Source organism: Hetaerina americana, unplaced genomic scaffold, assembly GCF_022747635.1.
Source record: "Hetaerina americana unplaced genomic scaffold, ioHetAmer1.1.p SCAF_9, whole genome shotgun sequence".
In the NCBI taxonomy this organism is placed as follows: domain Eukaryota; kingdom Metazoa; phylum Arthropoda; class Insecta; order Odonata; family Calopterygidae; genus Hetaerina; species Hetaerina americana.
In genome coordinates, this window is record NW_027287538.1 from 50,359,736 (window position 1) to 50,380,958 (window position 21,223).

Sequence of the window (21,223 nt, forward strand, 5' to 3'; positions counted from 1 at the left end):
CAGGAAACAATAATATGCTCTATATTTAAACACACAGAATAATGTACATTTTTGAAAGACATTTAGGTAAAATACATATTTAAAAATTAGAATCTATGATCACAAGTATGAATTTCACAATAAACTCCATGAGCAATAGCACAGAACAATTCTATGGATGAGGTAAAATTTTTGATTAACAACCCACTAACTTACCGGCTTGTTGGCTGAGACTTTGGTTTAGGCATCTTCGCTAGAAGTGCTTGAATATCTTTCTTCTCATCATAAGATTTCCACAATTCAAATAATGACACCAAACATCGACATATCTCTTGAATTTTATCCATGTCGACATTTAACTCAGCAAACCATGTTTTCAGGTCTCTTTGCATTATAACGCAAGCTATTTGGAGACATCCTGAAAAAATAAGGCATTCATCAACATCTTAATTGCAATATTCTTTCATTGTGGGCAAATTTTCTTCATTCAATACAGAAAGGTGCATTAAAATTTCAAGCTCACCCAATGTTTTTCACGGGACTGGGAGTAAATAGAAATATGGCGTTGAGCATAAAATTTTCCTTTATTAGTCCTTACGAATTCACGAAATAAATGCTGGCAACCTTCTCTACACAGGGTTTCCACAATTGTTACTAGAGTGAAATGTGCTTTCAACGATGAAAATGGTTTCATTTAGAGTACAAGAACAGTTTGCCATATGTTTTCATCAATTGCATGGTGATGAGAAAAGGAAACCCATCAAAATTTATTACCAATCATATGGGCCACGTAGTGATCGTGTAATGGATGCAAAAAAATTGCATTCTTGGGGGAATGACAAGTCAAAGAAAGTTGAACTTAGTGTGAAAACCAAAATAAGAAGCCTCAGCAATGGACAAGTCAGTCTTCCAGGGGGCAAAAAGAAGTGTTTCTAGAGCCAATGGAATCAAGGTGTTGATGCTTTGACAAATGCATATACCTACAGGGAGATTAGGTTGAGAAGTAACAGAATTTCAACTTTCTGGTATATGTCACGAAAAAAATTAGAGCAGGCCATATAACTTCAATAAACCTAGTAATTCTCTAAGGCCCTCAGAGGCCTTCTCTCTTGCATTCTTTCTTATTTGCCTGATTACTTTGTTCCTTGATCTTCCTTGTTTGATCTCCATTATATTTCTAGCTAACGTAATGTGCCTTAGGATGTGAATAAGAGTATCTAACATATTTAACCTAATTTAAAGCATAAGAATCAATCATACCTATGCATATTCTTTGCATATACTCTAATTTTTTATAAAATCATGGGACCTCCTAGTTTAAGTCTACATAAAAAACAAATGGATTTCATGAAAACCACAGAAACCAACCCAAAGATTGGTTTGATAGATGATGGTGAAGATCCCCCAATACTCAAGCCCAATTCCAAGAAAAAGCGTGAGATGCCGCAACAGTAACTTTTAACGGAGTCATCCGCTAATATACATTTCAATGCAACAATTTCAAGTCCCATGGCATGTGAAATTCCTACATTAAGGTAGGGGGAACAGATTCTTTCCCTGTGATGCCTGTATTTTCCCAGGAAAATCTGGCACTCGAAAATTCATGCACCTCAGGCAAAGCTGAAGTTGCCAGAGTTTTCACCCAGAATTAAACCAAGACTCTCCAGTCATTAGCCAAGTGCTTTATCCACTGGAATACCACACCCCCTTAATGAAACTTAAATATATTGATGTGTTCTACTGTTCTCTAGTATAGCCCACTTCTCACTTTTACTTTGCCACCATGGAACAGCATTCTGACCATTTCCTTTTCAGGAAAAAATGAAGAAAGGAAGAAAGTTATATATCCATGAAAAAATTTGACTGAAAGAATCGACCAAAATCAGGGCCACTAAACTGTGCGCTGATGTAAGGCGACACACGGCTTACCGAGAGCTATTTGGTAGGGTGGATAGAGGAGGCTCAGGTCGGTCCGCAGAGAGTCGTTGGCCACCCTCCAGGCAAGGGCCAACAGCTGCTCCTCACCATGGGCGGCGCCGCCGATGGAGGAGGACCCGCCGCCGCCTCCGTGACCCTGATGTCCACCACCACCTCCGCCCGCCGCAGAGCCCGAGTTGGGAACGGAGGGGTGCGAGGAGTGCTGGGCGTGGGCCGAGGAGGGATGCGACGGCGGCGTGGCGCCCGTCCCCCCCGAGTGGTGATGGTGGTGGTGATGGTGCGGGGAGGGGTGGCCGCTATTCCCGCTGCCCCCGCCGGCCGCCGCGCCGGACGCGCCCCCGCCTCCACCCCCAGCGCCTCCCCCGGTGCCGCCACCCCCGGCACCGCCTCCGGATGCCGCGCTCGACGTCGAGTGGGCGTACACCACGTCGTGGAGCAGCTGAAGGAGGGGCCGATACGGCTGGTACACGATAAGGCAGCAGTCCAGATTCTCCAGGAGGTAGAACTCGCACTCCAGGACGTGATTCGTTCGGTAAGGAAACTCCTGGGTGTACGCGTAGCTCAGCTTGTTTTTCACTGGAATGGAAACGAATAAAGTGAGGGTAGACACCTAATGCCCTCGGTGTGATTGGGGCCGTTTCGCGAGGAAGTCCCAAACGGCAAGCTTAGGTAGTAACGTATTAAACGGAAACCTCTATTTGGGCAAGTCCGACAGCTGCACTTTTTCGTTCTTCCCGGCTTATCCTATGTCAATGGGATTGGCATCTTAGATATTTCTCCCTCTGGATCTTAACCACCTTCCATCTAACTTGGGCCTTCCCCAATCCCACAACTTTCAAATTCTCCACACTTTTTCCAACATATTCTTCGCTCTTGGGTTTCTATTATCCAAATCATCACAGTCTTCTTTCCAATACCTTTTTAACAATAGTCTCTCACATGACTGTTTATACGATGCAGTAAATCTTCTGCTACTTCGCATATCCAGATATTGCCCACGTCTCAGTGCCATAGAGCATTAGAGGTCTTCTCACTAACGTTGTTGGTTCCTTTCCAGATTTCTATTCCTTACCATGTCCTCCGCCATTGCTGTTCTCAAAGGAAAAAGTGTTAAACCATCTTTAGTTGCTATTTCAAGAAGACAAATCAATTATCCTCTCAGTGTGTCTGCAATCACAATCAATTACACTTCCTATGACCTCCCCATTTCCCATAACCAGAGATGTATACATAAGTTGGTGGTAAACACCAAGACGAGAACTTGAAGCATTAATGCATCGATATGTATAACATGGAGTTCATAATTGCCATTCATTATGGATGAACATACGGCAGGCGAAACATACACATTTTATTTAAATCGAGCGTTAATTCTTGAAAAACTGTGATCGGAAAATATTGAATTGCATAACATGATCAAGGTTATCAACCTGAATTTTGATGTTGCAAGTGAGGGTAGAGCTCACCAAATACTACGCCCAATGGCAGGTGAAATTCCATTAAAATAATTCCTTAAATTATCAATTGAAACTCACCGACAGTTTGGCAAGTGGATATGAGTCGACTGTTTGAAATCACACCAAATTCTTCAACTTTGGAAGCAAGGAAGACACACGTAGGAGCTAGGAGAAGGGGATCAATGCATCCTAGGGAATTTCTTGCGTAGAAACGCTTCAAATACACTGTAGCTGTGGCAATTACTTGCTGTCGCAATTTCAACTGCTCTCCTAGAACCTGTATGACTGAAAACAAAATTATAGAGAAAATAAATAAAAGGTTATTCTAGAATAAGCATTAAAAAGTAGCCCCAAGGCGTATCAAATTAACACAAAATATTTTGCTTGGCAACCATAACGTTTTAAAATTCTCCATAAAGCATACTGTAGAATGTTTTGAAACATTTATTTATCGAAGTCTTAAAGGTACTTCAAATGTATGCATGCCATATTTTCAAGTCACACAGAACACATTCTCCATAACTCAGTCATTTGCTCAATTTCTTTTAATGCATCTGGGATATTCACCCACCAAACTTTCAGTCAAAAGCCCATTCATATAGCGAAGTGGAAAGGAAAAAACGTCTTACAATTGGCGAAAAATATAAATATTTTTTGATATTCCTCTTCAGTTAAAATTCCCAAATCATGCTGTCGCTCTCGGATAAGATCTTGTTTGTCCAAAAGCCACTGTTGACTTTTAAAAGAAGAGAAATGATTAAGGCATTGCAAAAAATTATCATATCTGGAAAAAATTATTATTTCAGCATGTATTCGAGCAAAACACTCACAAATGAGAACTCTGCCAAAAATTCCCAGCCATTAAGTAACGTATATTTCATCAAAAATCCACACTATAATTCGGTACTCATTTACAATCCGATCATTTAACCGCGGCTTTAACAAAGGTACAACCAAATCAGCTGAAATGAGAATAAAACAAAAAAATCTAAATTTGGCAACTTGAATTATTCAACCGGCTGGTAAACAAACAATACACGCGTGAATAACGTATATCTAGTGTTGACAATAGTTCTTGTAGCCGCCGGCTATTTTATCGAACACAGCGCCGGTAATTTAAAGTTGAAAATCGCAATGCTCTTTAAGTAATATCGAGAGTGGGGGGGTGTTACTGTTATTTATCTATGTAATGACGTTAACGTTCTGATTTTACCTCTTTTATCACCAAAAACTTTTTTCAGTCACTTTGGTAATTCTCCTTGAGAATTCTTGATAGGATATTTAAAAAAATTGATTTTTAGTGTTGCTGGTCGCAAGTTGTCCCCACGTCGGCGCTTTTAGGAGATAGCAACATTAGTATCAACTTATTAAAAATGGCAGTTAGCTTAAATAACACGTATGGATTTGCAAAAAATCTTAGTACTTCATTATTCACAGAACGTTGCCATGATGCATTTTTCGTCGAGTTTGACTTCTTTAACAGTAAGTATTGATTGAAACGGTTCAAAGCATTGCATCTTGTTTCAATGAACTTCATTGTAAATTTTTATTACAGTGACGTGTGTGAAAATTGCTATAAGCAAAATGCTAGGGATAGGAATAATCGCAGGATCCATGTTAGGTGAGTAAGCACTTAGAATTCAATTTCTATATTCCCTGATATCTTAAAAGTTGACAGAATGCTTTACATTTATTCACGGTGTGGTGGGTTACCACGTTATGATAATCCAAGAAGTGTGCGGTCCAACTGTTTGCATATCCACTATGCGAGCAAAATTATAATATTCAAGTAATACTCCTCTTTCTTTAGCGGGCTTGTTTCATTTATATTCGAGGCAATAGAATGCAAAAATGTGTGTGATTTGATTTTGTATATGAAGAGACTGAAATAGGTACAATTACGCTAAAGACAGCACTGAAGTACTCAGAATGTCAAATATTTTGTCTTATTGACCTCTTACTGGCAATGAAGTGTTGATAGCTGTCTAGTAATGTTTAAAACTCCGGCGTTAATAGTTAAAGTAGTCTACCAGGTTAAGGTAGGTTTTCCAGCCACTACACCCTGCAGTATTACTAGTCTCGACTATCATGATTCAAGATATCCATAAATCCCCAAGTACATATTACATTAAATATTATTTTAACTCTGCATACTGTTAACTTCCTTCAATTTGATCCAAAATGCCTATTTTTATCTTCCCTCTATCTCCCTTTCCCACCATACTCCCTTCCGTTATACCTCATTGTCTGTTACTAAATCCTACATCAGCTTATCCTGCCTTATTTGTTTAAAGTTTATCTTTGTAAACAACCAAATTTGCAAGCAAAGCAAGTTTATGCCCTATGTTAAAGTATTAAATAGTCTTTTTTGGACTTTTCTAGAATGTTCCCATCCATCCTATTTCTATACCCAAACGGTTTTTCTCCTAAATAAAGATTTGTCTTCTTCGTCCTTTTGTTGATGACCCTAAATGCTACCTTTCCTGCATGCAAGATCAAACTTATTTTCTCATTAACCATACTTATTGCTGCTTTCCCTTTTTTGTGGGATGAGAAGCACTACTGATATGACAGTCTCCTTGCCGAATTCCTTAATTGTAAATACTATGAAGGAGCACTTCAACTAGTAACCATATTTCTTATTTTCACTCATTCCCTCACTGTGTAATAAAAGTAGCCTTGACTCTGATAGGTGGTTTGATTCTATGTGAATGATCACATCACACTTTATCATGCCTTCAGGGATTCTTTTTGTCAACTTTTGAGGTTATTGTCAATCTTCCTTCCATGCATCCTATTAGTAATAATAGAATATATGACACATGCTTATACTTTTTTCTTCTCCAATCAACCCAAATTATTTATCCCATGGACTTAAAATAGATGAAATTATGAATACAATTCCTGGAAACTACGAGACCTAGCCCATTGGTAGGGGAGGCAAAGCTTCAGAAGTCATCATCTCACAAAATACTTACAAAGCAAAGCAGCATCTCAGAGGAGGACTGAACTGGTTTGAACAGGTGCTAGGGATGGTTGAATAAAGTTGAGGGCAGGAAAATGAGAGAATATAAAGCAGGAAATGAAGAGAGGTAGCTATAATATGGCTGTGCAAGGTGAGATGGAAAGATAGTGGGGATTAGTGGAGCAATAATTATAGAGTAATATACAGTGTGGGGAAGGGAGCCAGTAAGGTATGGCAATAGTGTTGAACAAAAAGGTAGGAAGAAGCATGGTAAACATAGAGCAAATAAGTGACTTAATATTAGTAGCAGAAAATAAAACAACCTAGGACCTTAGTCATTGCTCAGGTCTAAAAGCCACCAATAATTCATAGGGAGGAAGAAATAGATGGGATGTTCCATCAATTGGAGGAAATAATTTTGGGTGTTTCTAAAAAGAAACATTTGATAATGATGAGGAGGCTTAGGGTGAGATGGTAGTGAGATAGGGGACTACAGTTTAGTAACAGTGAATGACCTTTGGGAGAAAGCTATAGAGTTCTGTAGAAGACAGTATGTAATCATGACAAAAACTTGGTTTAATCCCTGCAAAAGCCAAAGTTGTACATGGAAAATGCCCATGGATTTAGGAAAATATTATTTTGACTATATCATGGTTATGCACACATTTGGGAACAGCCTTATTTATTCACAGTTTCTCAAGAGCATATGCAGATTCAGATCATAATTTAGTACTAATGAGGTGTGCCATCGGATAAAAGAAGATAAATCAAAGAAAAGAGTTGAGGAAATTGAATGTAGAAGAATTAACTGTGGCAATAAGGAAGGAGTATTTACAGGCTGAAGAGAATATATGAGGGGGGAAGGACAGGGAGGCAGTAACAAGAGAACGTGGGAACATATAAAAATCAGGATATGAAAGCCTCTACAGAAACCAAAGGAACTGTAAATAGGAAAAGGACAAGGAAACTGTGGATTATAGACGAGATGATTAGAAAGATCTCATAAGAGAAGGAAATGGAAGAATGTAAAAACAGTTAGGTAGAAGGAAGTATTAAGAGTTTTGTGGTGGCATGCATTTTTTTTCATCTTAATTACAGGTGGTGCTCTAACACGCCCTTGCAGCAGCTTGCAGGGTATTAAGTAGATGTAAATAGAAGAGTTCAATAGTAAACTGAGGCAGGGAACATTTATAGCAAAGGATACATGATGGAAGATGCAGTGGAAGTGTATGTAAAGCTTGCAAAAGAAGGGTGAAATTGGTGTGCTATACTGAGTGGTGAGAAAAGTAAGAAGGAAAAAACTCGCGTGCACTATTAGAGATACGCCAGGGAGTGATTTGATTAACCCTTCGCCCTTGGGAAAATGTGCATTTGTAACAAGTTACCTGTTGCCTTTGTACTCCTCTACAAACCATAATTAAAATACGAGAGGGGACCCAAAAATAACAGGAATGTTGTTATAGATTCTTTAGTTCTCAATATATTTACATTAAATTTTGTTCTCCGTCAAAGTATTCCCCATTGACCGCAATGCACTTCTCCAAATGATGCTTCCTTATTTCAAAACATATCTGAAATTCATTTATCGGGATTCTAGCAATTTTTGTTTAACCTCCTCCACAGTGTCAAAACGCTTTCTTTTCATGTCCCTTTTGAGTCTGGGGAACAAAAAGAAGTCACAGGGAGCTGAATCCGGCAAGTAGGGGGGGTAGACAATCAATGTCATTCCATTTCTGTCAGAAACTGCATCACAGAGAGGGCGATATGAGCCGGTGCGTTGTCATGATGGACGAACCAGTCACCTATGTGCCAAAGATCTGCTCTTTTCTTCCGGATACTCTCCCTCAATCTCTTCAAAACCTCTCACAGAATTGATCAATGGCTCTGCGATGGTCTTCACAAATGAGGGCATTGATTTTGTCGATGTTTTTGTCAGTTTTTAATGTTGAAGGGCGGCCTGAACGGGGTTGGTCTTCAATTGATATTTCACCATTTTTAAAACATCTAAACCACTCATAGACTCTGGTTTTGCTTAGGGCAGCTTCCCCATAAGCAGTCTTGAGCATTACAATAGTTTCCACATCCGATTTCCCCAGCAGGAAACAAAATTTCACTGCAGCGTGTTGCTCTTGATAATCCACCATCACGTTTTTCGCCGAAATGAAAAAAGTTGTTTCACTGAAACAGCTCTCACAGATGGACCGATCCAGTCACAGCGACGGCGCTGCACATACTGATGCAGGTGGCGTGAGCCTGACGTATGGCCAGCCGAACAAAGGCTTCCCCCACTCTCGCTCCCCGCCGCAGCCCAATTCCTGCTACTTTTGGGTCCCCCATTGTATGGCACCAGCTCAGGACATGTCTTGTTGTCCATAAACATGAACTGGATTTGAGCCCTGGTCTATAGAAAATATGAATGTCTAATTTGTTAAATTGCATATTTTTTACTTGTTCATTTTGTTGAATGTGCTTAACTCTGAAATCCTTTTTGGTACTTGGCTACTCATGTACATACCTACCTTCACTCTTCCGAGGATATCAGTTGCTCACCCATTCTCTTCATTTCTGTGGGGATGTCTGGAAGAAATATTGTAAACCTTAAACAATTAAGGGATTCCTTTAAACGGTATTCCATTGATTTGACAAAGTCTTATTCAATAATTGTTATTTAGTTGGCTCAATGTATGACTCCTTTTATTTTTTTTCAGTTAAAGTTCCTCAGATTTTGAAGATTATGTCTAGTAAAAGTGCTGAGGGAATTAGCATTCCCAGTGTTTGCATGGAGCTTTTTGCCATCACTGCAAGCTTGTCATACAGCTTTATAAGTGGATTTCCATTCAGGTAAATATTTAAAATCTAGTAAATCACCTTTTTAGTGTGTTTGACTGGAGCAAATGTGCAAAGAATCTCGTAATTATTTAAAAAAGGGATTCTCACAGTTTTATTTTTTATTTATCTCAATTATTAGCCATTCAGGGAATAATAGTTGATGTAAAAATATTTTTTCTATAAAAATGCATTTTTAATTAATTTTTTGTGATTAATGAACAAAAGAATTGGATGATATATTTGGTTATGTAATATTATTTGTATGTGCATCAAGAAGGCAAATTTTATTTAATTTAGGCTAGGCATCCCTTCACACCAATGTCCCTCTTCTTGGATAATTAATTTGATGAAACAAATAGAACATGCTGGGGTGGGTCACCGAGCTACCAACCTACATATATTTTTTATGAATACACAAAAAAAGAGAGAGTTACTTCTTTTCTTGGCAAAAATGTGGGATCCATATTAAATATTACCTTTAACATTTTTTCTTAACATTGAGCAAAACTATTTCTATATTTGTTCTTCAGTCCTCTTGTCTAAGCATATCTTAATAATAGCGACAAGATTATTTTAGCTCATTTTGAATATAAAAGTAGAATGATGTATTGCAATGATTAATGTTATAGAGATACTTCTTTATTTCCTTAGATCCCAATTTAATATTTTAATTGCACCTTAAGCCTAAAGTACTCCGTATTGTAAATCATATTCACACCTTGCAGATTTGTAAATAATAGGACCTAAATACTTAAACCTTTGGTTGGCACAAATTTGGTGGGGAGTCGATGCATCCTCGAATTTTTCAGTCAGGATTTCATAGCAAGAACCAATCAAGGTGCCACCATCTTCTTCAAGTTTCTGAGAGTCAAACGTTGGTTTGCACTAACGAGATAGTTCACTTTCTTGATGGTGGGGGTCATCAGTTGATGTTTGATGATCTTCAGGGATGCTCATCATCTTCCACTAGTACCCACCCCTTTTTGAGTCAGGTGAACTACTCATAACACGGAGTGGGTTTCATAGCATTCTCACTGTAAGGCTTGGCAATCAATTAAATAGTTTTCGTTAAGGATTTTCCAAGTTTCATGCAGAATTTCACAGAATAACGCTGTTCCTTCAAAGAGCTCATTTCCACGGATTCGATATTTTGCCGCACTCCACGAACACCCCTTCACATTAACAGCTGTAACTAATCAACAAAACAAGATGTCAACTTGTGGTTAAAGGCAGTCATTTGGGAAGTTTCTGCGGACCCAACATCTCCAAGCGGATTAAAAAATAACGAACAGGAGACATGCTATTCAAAAAGTTTGGGAACCCTTTGAACAGACCTTGTATGCATTGCTGTGTCAATCTCAGTTCCATAAATAATGGTCTTCCTGATGGGAGCATTCACCTCTGCTTTTATAGAACTTTTTATCCGTAGAGAATGCCTCAATTGTTAAACTAGGGCACCCCAGAAGATCACTCAGTTGGTCAAGTAGGCATTGAACAGAGGCATTAGCATCTATAAAATATTCTCCCATGCCTAATGTAGATGTATCATTAGTATCTAGCATTAATTCAGGGGTATCAAGATGGTGCGGGGGCTAATGTACTGGCTTCCCACCCTGAGGGCCCGGGTTCAAATCCCGGCGGTGTTGAATATTTTTCACAGGTATCTCGATCCCTACTTAAGGTGCTTTGTGGAGGGCACTTTGAGTGAGTACGCCATCCGTCGGATGGGGCGTTAAGCTGCGGACCCCTTGGCGCCTTTCGTAAAGAGTAGGCTAATGCCAACGCCGGGTTTCTCTCCACCCTTCATCCTTTCCTGTCCATTCCCCATGGTGCAAATGACCTCAGCTGTAGGTCGCCTCCCCTAAATACTACTACTACTACTACTACCATTAATTCACTTTGGGTAAATAAATTTGAAGGTCAAAGTAAATGGGGAGTGAATATAATAAATAAAAGTTGGCCTATTACGAAGGCCCACTAGAGGAAAGATGTATTATGCAGGATTTTCCCATAGCAAAACATGCCAAATCTTCCCTTATCTTCACTTTGATCTCATATTTCAATCTATGTTTTAGAATACTGCTAAAAATTCTTCCGATGGGTACCTTTCACTAATCCCCAGGTATTTTGTTTGGGTCTCTCTTATTTCCTTTTTCATAAATGGCAAATTTGCAGAAAGAATCATAAAGCCATAAGAAGAACCTATCCAACTGAGATGTTAGAAAAAATCTCAAAAAGGCTTTTGTGTGAAGTGCTTGGTTGTATTGCACTAAAGCATGGAATCTAACAGCAGCAGAGCACAGGGACTGGAAACCATCAAATGTTGCTATTGTGGGCTGCTAAGAGTATATGGATACCTGTAGATGAGGTAAAAAAAACATGGGCATCCTATGAAAAATGAAAGAACAGTCAAAACTCTTGAAAGCAGTACAGGGAATAAGAAATGTGTGGATAGGGCCCAAAATATGCAACACAAGAGTCCTTTGAAGACCAAAGGGGGGGGGGGAATAAATAGGAGGAATTGTAGAGGAAGCTCAATACATCTATGAAGCAGTTATGAAGAATTTGGGGTGTGGCTTGTGGAAATGAAGAAATGAGCTGAAGGTAGAAATTGATGGGAAAATGCAATACAGGACCTGTGGACACAAACCAAAAGAGATTGTTGTCGTGAGAAGAGAAAGTTGGAAATTTGACGAAAAACATTGAGGAACAGAAATTTTTGATACATAGTGTCAAAAAATTGGATCTGTAACATTAGTATTTTAAAGTTATGAATGTACTTATGGAAAATAGGTATAAGTAATGATATATGAAATAATTGAAAATATTGAGTCGCTCTCCAAGAAATGTTAAATAAATCACAGTTGTCAATCAGGGTTGGTTTGATTTGATAGGCAAGGATAGAACTCACCCTATACTGTGCCCAATCACATGTAAAATTCATGACTCAGAGTAGGGGGGCCAGTTCCTTTACCTGTACTGTCCATGGTTGCCCAGGAAGATCTGGCACTCAAAAAATCACACAGCTTGGGTCAAGCTTAGGTGCCCAGAGGTGTCACCAAAAATTGAACACAGGCGCTCCTGTCAATAGCCAAATGTTCTACCTACTAGAAATCAGATCCCCTTGCTACTTGACTATACTTCATGATTAAATTTCCTGAGTTTTGGAGTAAAAACTTATCTGGTGAATTAAATGCCATTAAATGCTAGCATTGAGATGAGAATGGAGGGAATGCCTCTTGTTTGGGACCATTGGATAGTCTATCCATCAGATTACTGGACATTGGATACTTGGAGCTCTAAACAATTTAATATATGCAATTATGATTTCGGATTTTAAAAATGAGTTGGTTATTTATTTATACAAAAAGGAATGACAACATTTTAGCTTACATTTGAAAATCCATGAATCAACCAGGTTTTTTGTGATAAAATATTGAAATCAGATGTTATCCATAAAAAAAACAGTAGTCATAACCTGCCCTGCTGGTAGAATTGGTAATAGTGTACTTACTTTGGTGGACTATGTTACTCATTGTTTGATTAATTGCAGTGCTTGGGGGGAAGGATTGTTCCTGGCTCTGCAAACATGTGCAATCGCAGCACTCTCTCTATTCTTTGGTGCTGGTTCCCTGAAAAAGGGTTCAAAGAAGGGAGAGACAGAAGGAAGTTCAGCTAAAGCAGCTCTCTTCATGGCCATCTATTCTGCTGTTCTCTATGTTCTCATGTCGGGCATAACCAAAGTTGAGGTGCTCAGGACAATGCAGGCGTGCAATGTCCCTCTCATCCTTTTGGGCAAGGTATGCTGCAAGATTTACTTCACCAGTCACTTTTTTTAACGTCTTGAGGACTTGCCTACCCCATTCCTACCCCTTCCTTGTTTGTCTAACATTCTCCCCTCTATCACAGTCCTCAACATTCCATTGCCAATCAAATTTCTCTGCATCAATCTTTTCTGCCTCTTTTTGATATCTCCCCACCCCTGTCCTGCTTAGCACTTCCTCCTTTGTTATCCTTTCTGTCGATTTTAAAAGCCTTCAATCTATGCCTTTCATCTTGATTGAGTGACCATGTTTCAATACCATACAAAACTATGCTTCATATCATAGTTTTGACCAGCATTTTCTTAACATCCTTATCCCTGTCATCCATTCCGTCCTCTTTATGAAAGCTTCTTTGCCGAATGCAATTCTTTGTCTTTTGTCCCTACGTCATACGTACATATTAATCATTTATCAAAAGGTTATTATTATTTTGGTAGGTATTATAGTCTGGTTGGTAATGCACCATCTGAATAGTTAAGTTATCTAGAGCCATGGATGGTGAAATAATCTCCGTCAGGGATGTGCTGGAGTGACACAAAATATAGGCTGAGTTCTATTTGGAGGCATTTTTAATTTCTGTAATTACTAAGTCTGAAAATGAAGTTATGCATGCATATTTCTTCTTGCTGTTCAACTGGAATCCTTGTTCATTAATTTCAGTCAATTCAAGCCCTGGCCAACTACAGGCGCCAAAGTACAGGCCAGTTGTCAGCTGCCACCCTTGGCCTCCTCTTTGTGGGATCCTTGGCTCGTATATTTACATCAATACAAGAGACTGGAGATATGGTATTGGTTGTGACTTACATGGCTGCGTCATTGGCTAATGGTGTGATCTTTGCTCAGATTTTATATTATGGAAGGGGTCATGCAAAATCAGAGTGATTGCATATTGCATTGTTTTCCAAAGGAATTTGTTATTGTTTTTCTAATATTAGGGGCATTCCATTCAACCAACATTTCATCTGTAAAAGGGTTGATTTAGTTATTTTTACCCATCTTCTGTACAACAATGACACCTTTGCCACTTCCATCTAGAAAAGATTTAAAAGAGTCATTAATGTTGAAAGGTTTGTCATTATAAATACACAGTTCTGACACTGAGGGGGCTGATTCTTATAAGGAAGTGTTTCAAACAATATTCAGAAATGATAAGGCAATAACTACATGTATGTTTGTGACCATGATCACTGCATTTCAATTAAATTGATGATTTTTTTATAAGGTGCAGTTTTTTGTGAATTTTTATTTGAATGTTTATTTTTTTATTTTGAATGTTGACCTATTTTTAAAAAAGGAAGGGAGGAAATGTTTTATAATACTCAAATAGATGAATGAGAGTGCTATGAATTGTTTCCCATAGCTTCTAAACTACATTTTCTGGCTTAAACCTTTTTGTTACTGCCATTACTCTCAATTGTGGTTGATTCATGGATTTTGGAGTGCCTGGTTGCCATATTCTGGAAATGTGTAATGAAAAAATGGCACTTAATGGAATTCTGTGGTACTATGTTTGTGTGAATTTGATGCTGATCAATGGGACGTTGATTATTATTGATGATGACTCATGGCTCTCTTCTTGGCGTTTTCATTTAGCCTGTTACTGTAACTAGTTGCCATTTAGACGTTTTTCTCATCCTCTCTCAGGGAGGTAGAGGTTTCAATTCAGGGTCTTTTAAGATAAAAATACTTATTTTCTGTACATGTGTGTCTCTGCACATGTTTTTGAAAATACTTGCACAGTTCTGTTGTCAAACCATGTGCTATTCCATCCATTGGTGGTGTACCCTGATAAACCGTTGTTATGAAGACATTCCATTAGTTTTGGTAATCGGTATATTAAAGAATAGTTTTTTAAGAAAGCATTTTTTGTTATTTCTCCTCCCACTACCAACACAGGCTATTTACGAATGGCAAGCATGAACCATAAAAAATGTTGATTAAATGTTCACGCAAAACTTAATGCTTAAGAAGTTTTATACTCATTTTGCTGGCATCTGATATCGGGCTAAAGGGTCTGTCCCACAAATAAGTCAAATCTAAGGAAACATTTATTGCAGATCAAAGTACAAATTACTAAAATTCCTCATAATAGCACCCTTGTGCATTGACACATTAATGCCAGTGCCTCTTGACAGTCATGGTATACTTCCTGGAAGGCAGCAATGGAAACCTGGCTAGGTACCTCGTCACAGCCTCTTTGACATCTAGTGTTCCAAAATGGTGGCCTTTCAAGCTCCTTTTTATTCTTTGAACAAAATGTAGTGTAGCGGTGCCACTTCAAGGTTGTAAGGTGGCTGGGGCAGTACTGTCACTTTGTGCTTGGACAGGTATTCGGTCATGAGGAAGGTAGTGTGGTAGAGTGTAATGTTGTCATGGTGCAGCCTCCAGTTGGCAAAGATCTCCGTCTTAACTGCCTGTCCCTGAGGCACAAACTCTTTGAGGGTAAGCTTTTTAGGTAAAAAACAATGTGAAAAAAAACTACATATTTTTGGGATAGACCCTATATATTAGCTCTTCATGGCAGGGGGATGAAAATTGGTGGTTAAAATACCTAAAAAGGATATCAATTCCTAATGATGAGGTAGTCTTCATGTATTTCATATTGTAATTAATTGTGACTGTCACTTTGAATTGAAGGTCACTGGCTAAGTTGGAGCCAGGGTTCTATTAACTGGAAACTAGCGGGCAAGTAAAGAAGTTTTGGAGGTAAACTCAAGATTATGCATACCTGTATGTTGTCAGCCTATCTAATAGTGGCAACAGTATTGTGGGCAAGGCATCTATTATACAAAAGTTTTCAAGGCTTGGGGAGATAAATTCTCACATGCCATTGCCATGTGTACATGATCTGATTCATGGTAGTCCCTGACTCATAGCTTGGTGAAGGAAACTAAAGAAATTCCAATACCTCGGGCTAATACAAGGCTGATACAAGTCCTACCAGAATGGTGGCTCGTTTTAATTTTTACATCGGGGCTGCAATATGTGCAAACAATTAAATTATTCCTTCCAGACCAAATTGTGGAAACAGTGAAAGAAGTGAAGTTTTTTAATGGAAACTTTCAGTGTTTTTAATGGAAGCTGGATGTGGCAATTGTAAGTGCTCTATGTATCACTTGAGGGAATATTTTGAAAGCTATCATGTTCCCTGGTTTGTTGTTCCATGCAGTATTTTCTAATTTTTAACTGCCTCTCACTCAATCAAAAATGGGCAGTGTGTTCTTAGGGGAGGAAGCGTCAAGTTTTCTATTTATTCCTTCTGTTCATCCCCCAGTCTTGCTACCAAAGCATGTAGTCTCCAAATGGGACATTGTAATGATATTCATACCATTGCTAACCTGAGGGATATATAGACCAAGGGAGTTTCCACTCTTCACTTTATATCATAAGGTTAGTGAGCTCTCCTGAGGAGACACTTGGACCTTCTACTTATCTTTCCATTACCCCTAACACTCATCATGGTAACATAATGCAAGATTCAATTGATAAGTCTTGGTAACCTCCTGATGTGAGAAGTTCATGGGAGGGATGTATGGAGTCGCTTCTACAGTAAGTGACAGTGGAAGGGAGAATAGGGTAGTATGAATGACAGGAATTAAAAACTGTTCAAAGGAATCTATTTAAGAAGTCAGAGGACTGGAGATGAAGAAATAAATCATCGTAGGTAAGGAATAAATTTTAATTGATGGTTTCCAGTTCATAAACTCTTGCCTAAAACCTTTGACTGCTGCATAAAATGACAATGTTAAAGAGACAATGTAGGCATCAGCTACAGCCTGACTGGAGTAAGTCATCCCCCTTCTCCTCCTTAAAATTAATGTCTTCATGGTGATTTATGTAGGGTCAGATTTTGGAGTTTACAGGGTATTTTCGCCTCATATCTGCATTACTGATTCCACTTACAGAATGGATGAAGCTTTTTAACCCATTGAATGCCAGCCCAGCCCTAGGAACTATGCTAAAATCCCCTTGTGTTTTTCCTTTAAAGTACCTGGAGTATGGTACCGCTCCTGGCACTTTCTGTGAGAGATTCGATGAATTCAATTTTGCTTCCTGGCCCTGTATGGGTTAATAGTCAGTAATTCATTTAACAGATACAGTTTTTTATGGTACATGCTTCTATTCACGGACCGGGTTTGGTTCTTGCTAACCAAGTGCCATAATAGGTACAAAACATACAATATGTCAATCCATTTCAATCACAAAATATAATGGATAATAGGCAAATATGAAACAAGAAAATTTATCATTTTATCAAATGGGAAAACTTCAATTGGAGTACAGCAATAATCACATTTAAAATTGGCATTTGACACCCTCGTCTGGGGAAATAGAAACCTATTATGGATGTAATATTAAGTGGGGACCTGTATCATTTTACGATGAGACTTTCCCTGAGGGGACATTGTTCACAGCCAAAATTTGAATGCCTACATCTTAGGCCCTGTGTTCCAGCAATGGAATCACACAGCATCCTTGAAATATCGACCCCCTCATCTGGAGGGATTCCATTATCACTGGTGCTGTCCAACATATATGTGGAGGATATAGTTAAAGAGGCATGGGAAAAACTAGAAATAGGAATGAAAGTTGGTGAACAATTCATAAAATTGATTAGGTTTGCGAATGATCAAGCAAGATCAAACTCTGCTGGTTGCTTTGGAAAGTCAGTGCGATATGATTGACATGATAATAAATTAAATAATACCCCTTGGAGTCTACCTTTAAGAGTAGGTAAATGTTGACTCCAGGTTTCTCTCTATATCCTTCCTCTATTCCCATCCATCTTTAATGATGCAAATGACTTCAGCTGTTGGTCTCCTCTCATATAGACTTCTACAACTTAATTATGCAGAATAACTCAGGAAATATGTTATCGATGTTAGCTCTCGTTTTGGACCAATCTGTCATTAGTCTAAGAATAAAATGGACATTGTTTATTTAAAAAATGTCACCTTTCATGATTCAATTTAAAATGTTGTTTTGTCCTTTTATGCTAAGAGTTAACTGAAGTAACTAAGAATTACCCTACAAAAGTTTCTTAGAGTTAAGAGAAATCAGTCGCCCTTCCAAAAGATTGCAAATCGGCAGTGAATTTGGTGTCAACAAATGGCTCGAAAATAGTTGAAAGGTGCGGGTGCGGAATAATAGTATAGCCATAATGACCAGAAAGAAGACAAACACCATTTCAAACTGAGCCCTTTCCCTCATTTTAATTTCTTCGTAGAAGATAACATTACACAACTTGTAATCAGGTGCGAAGAGGAAATCAAGTCCAACAAAAAATACCAATGGGACAATTTTAAATCTAAATGTCTAGATCTTCCCAAAGCAGGAGAACTATTTTATTGTATTTATGGCTGAGACTTTTTTTGATTTGAGGTTAAGAAAGAAGGATATTGGGAAAGGAATGCTTCAAGTATTTTTAAAATTACAAAGAAACGAATGCTAGATATTGATGTCGAAGGGTTTTACTTTACATGTTTTTCCTTTTTGAAATAGAATCATGGGATATCAGACCTTGTAGTTCAATTGTTTGCCTGGATTTATTTTATTGTGTTTCAGAGAAATAAACAGAGTTAAATCTAACTGGTGATCTTGGTCAAGCCTAATAATTTTTACAATTGTTAATGTCCTAAATGGTTTATATTCTTTATCCTTTCGTCCTTCCATCTGTTTTCAGATTAATAATTTATTCTTCAGGATGGATGCCTTCCTGAGTTGAAATTACTGGGATAATTAAAGTAATAATTTGGCATCATGAAAAGTACTTTTTAAGTATATTTAGCGACTGGAAACGTAAATGAGAACAGCGGAGGTATCAGGCAGGGATACTGCGGTAGAATTTTCAATCCCACTACCCGCAGAGGGTAGGGGGATTGAGACCAACCAGAGAGATTATAGAATCACCGCGAAAAAGGAATTGAATGCTATCCAAGGATATCCTAGTGCAGGGCACAGTCCGTCGGATGGGACGCAGTTGGCTCAGCCCACTTCCGAGGCGGGATTGGCAATGCTGCTTCACCTGTGCCTCAACCTTCCCTCCCCCTCTCCTCTGACCCTCCATCAAACCGACTCTCCCCGTAATGTACAAGGTACCGTGCCCTTATGTAATAAACTCAAGAAAACTAAGGAAATATTCAGGTTCATACTGAAGAATAGTAGTTGCCAACACATTTATTTTACCGAGTTCCTGATGAAATTTTCCTCCCTGCAATTTATCGCCAATTTGATTGGAACTTGCAAATTATTTTCCGGGTCGAAAGGCATTAGCATCATCATTCGGCTCATTTACCTACATATGTGTTACGGTATGTATTTGTATTGTCATGGACTAACAATGAGACCAAAGTCTGGATACACCTAATGGTCACACGATGGCTCGTTTAATGACGAGCGCCCATTTCTAAAGGGTCACGCAATTGCATTGTTCCTGGTGGTCTTGGAGGCAGCTGCACGTACACTCGGCACTCAAACTCTCGGCGAGGAAGGGAGCAGTTAACTGCAGGTCTCGAGTTCGCTCCAGTGCAAAGCCCTGCGAAGATACGCGAAATGCGCACTTTCGGAATTGAAATGGGCTAACCATTCCCTCCGCCTCCTTTCTCATCGTCCCAATTCGATTTCACTCTCTCTTTTGCGAAGTCTCCCACTCAATAAACCCCCCTAGCCTCCCCTGCCTTCCACCAAAGTCCCCCCTTACTTGCCGACGGGCATTTGGTCTAGCCAGTTCTCTTTGAGAGCCGGGATGAACCAGGCGATCGAAGCGGATAGACTGGTCGTGATCACTGAGTTCGTGGAACCCGCGAGGGCATATCGTCGAGGTACTCTGGAGAAGACTAAGCGGCTGAAATCACGGGCAGCTATATATCATTGGTGAGTGGCGATTTAATGTGAGCCCACTTGCAAACACATACAGTGGTAGATTAGGCTTCTTCATGAACGAGTTCAGTGTATCAAGTTTCTAATTGTCAGGGTTCGATTATCTAGATCTTAGGGCCACTTTCCAAAATTGACGGTTGCATGTTGGTACGTATGTACTCTGCCTTCAAAAATTATTTTTGAATGCGCTCTCTCATGCCAGGTATCCGTATCTACTACATACACCGAGCTAAGGGTTGAAGTACGCGGTAAATCCGATCTTCCTCAGAAATCCGAACTTGGTTCAGTTGTCGTTGGTTATTGTCCTGGAGATGTATTATTGATGGTCCGGTAATTGTCGTCACTGGTGATAGAGATGGTGTGGTGGGTAACGTATTGGCTTCCCCCCCAGAGGGTCCGAGCTTGAATCCAAGAGGCGGCAGGTATTTTTCAGTGGTGTCCCGATCCCTACAATGAAGGTGCTTTGTGGAGAGCACTTGAGGGAGTACACCGTGCGTCGTTTTGGATGTTAAACTGCCCACCCCTTGGTGCCTTTCGTTAAGAGAGGACTACTGCCGACGTCAGGTTTCCCTCCACCATTCCTCCTTTTTCATCCACCCCTTATGGCGCTAATGACCTCTGCTTTCGGCCACCTCCCCTAAAATTACAAATATTGCCGATCCTCAGCAATACTGAGGTTGCAATCACGGCCGCGGTAACTTTCAATTCTTTTGTGCACAGGCATCGCAAGTTCGATTTGCGACGTCCAATTATTTGTCATTGTAGACACTCACAATTTATAATCTGATTACCTTCAGGTCCACCCCTCGTCTGGCATGTGATTCGAAATGGGGAGAGACTGCAGATTCGATCTTGTGTTAAGTGGATGAAAATTCAACCTTAACTTTGTAGTTCATTCCTTTGTAGGCGATGGTAGCACCCTAATTAGTATCGCGCTCTTAATTCCAAGGACCGAGGCTCTGTGCTCAAAGCTAGCGTTGGGTTTGCGAGCAACTGGAATGAATTTCCCAAGAATCCTCATAGGGAAAGCAAAGCAACCGTCAAGGTGCGTTGGAGCTCGGTGAAATTAGCCACCAATTCCTTAATTTTGTCTGTCTAAAAAAATACTATTTTGCAATTGCCTTCTCTGCAGAATCACTTCAGATGAGGTCACTCCTAGACTGGAACATATCAAGCTTCCCTCTTCATTTTCTCCTAGGCTGGAAAATCACTTGAAAACTGTCCATCTGCTGCCGAGAGGAGAAAATATGGTTAAATCTTAAAACTTAAGGTTGCTCTGGCTCTACTGAGACAATTTGCAAAATATTTTCACTCCCTTCCCAAGTATTATTAGTGCGATGATGAATTATTTA

The 21,223-nt window shown here is 39.3% G+C and overlaps 2 protein-coding genes across 2 annotated transcripts; one reads left to right on the top strand and one right to left on the bottom strand.

Moving 5' to 3' along the window:
* Window positions 1-4,404, bottom strand: CycC (cyclin C). The gene is made up of 6 exons (XM_071597660.1): window positions 4,205-4,404; window positions 4,004-4,110; window positions 3,453-3,659; window positions 2,342-2,493; window positions 1,909-2,053; window positions 1-397 (listed from the first exon to the last, which is right to left on the bottom strand). Exons 1-6 carry the CDS (start codon window positions 4,234-4,236, stop codon window positions 192-194), a joined length of 849 nt encoding a protein of 282 aa, XP_071453761.1. The 5' UTR covers window positions 4,237-4,404; the 3' UTR covers window positions 1-191.
* Window positions 4,405-4,510: 106 nt separating this feature from the next.
* On the top strand, window positions 4,511-14,852 carry LOC139698960 (mannose-P-dolichol utilization defect 1 protein homolog). Its single transcript, XM_071597942.1, has 5 exons — window positions 4,511-4,856; window positions 4,930-4,995; window positions 9,048-9,180; window positions 12,722-12,968; window positions 13,653-14,852. The coding sequence occupies exons 1-5, from the start codon at window positions 4,748-4,750 to the stop codon at window positions 13,872-13,874; spliced, it is 777 nt and encodes a 258-aa protein (XP_071454043.1). The 5' UTR covers window positions 4,511-4,747; the 3' UTR covers window positions 13,875-14,852.
* The last annotated feature ends 6,371 nt before the right edge of the window (window positions 14,853-21,223 follow it).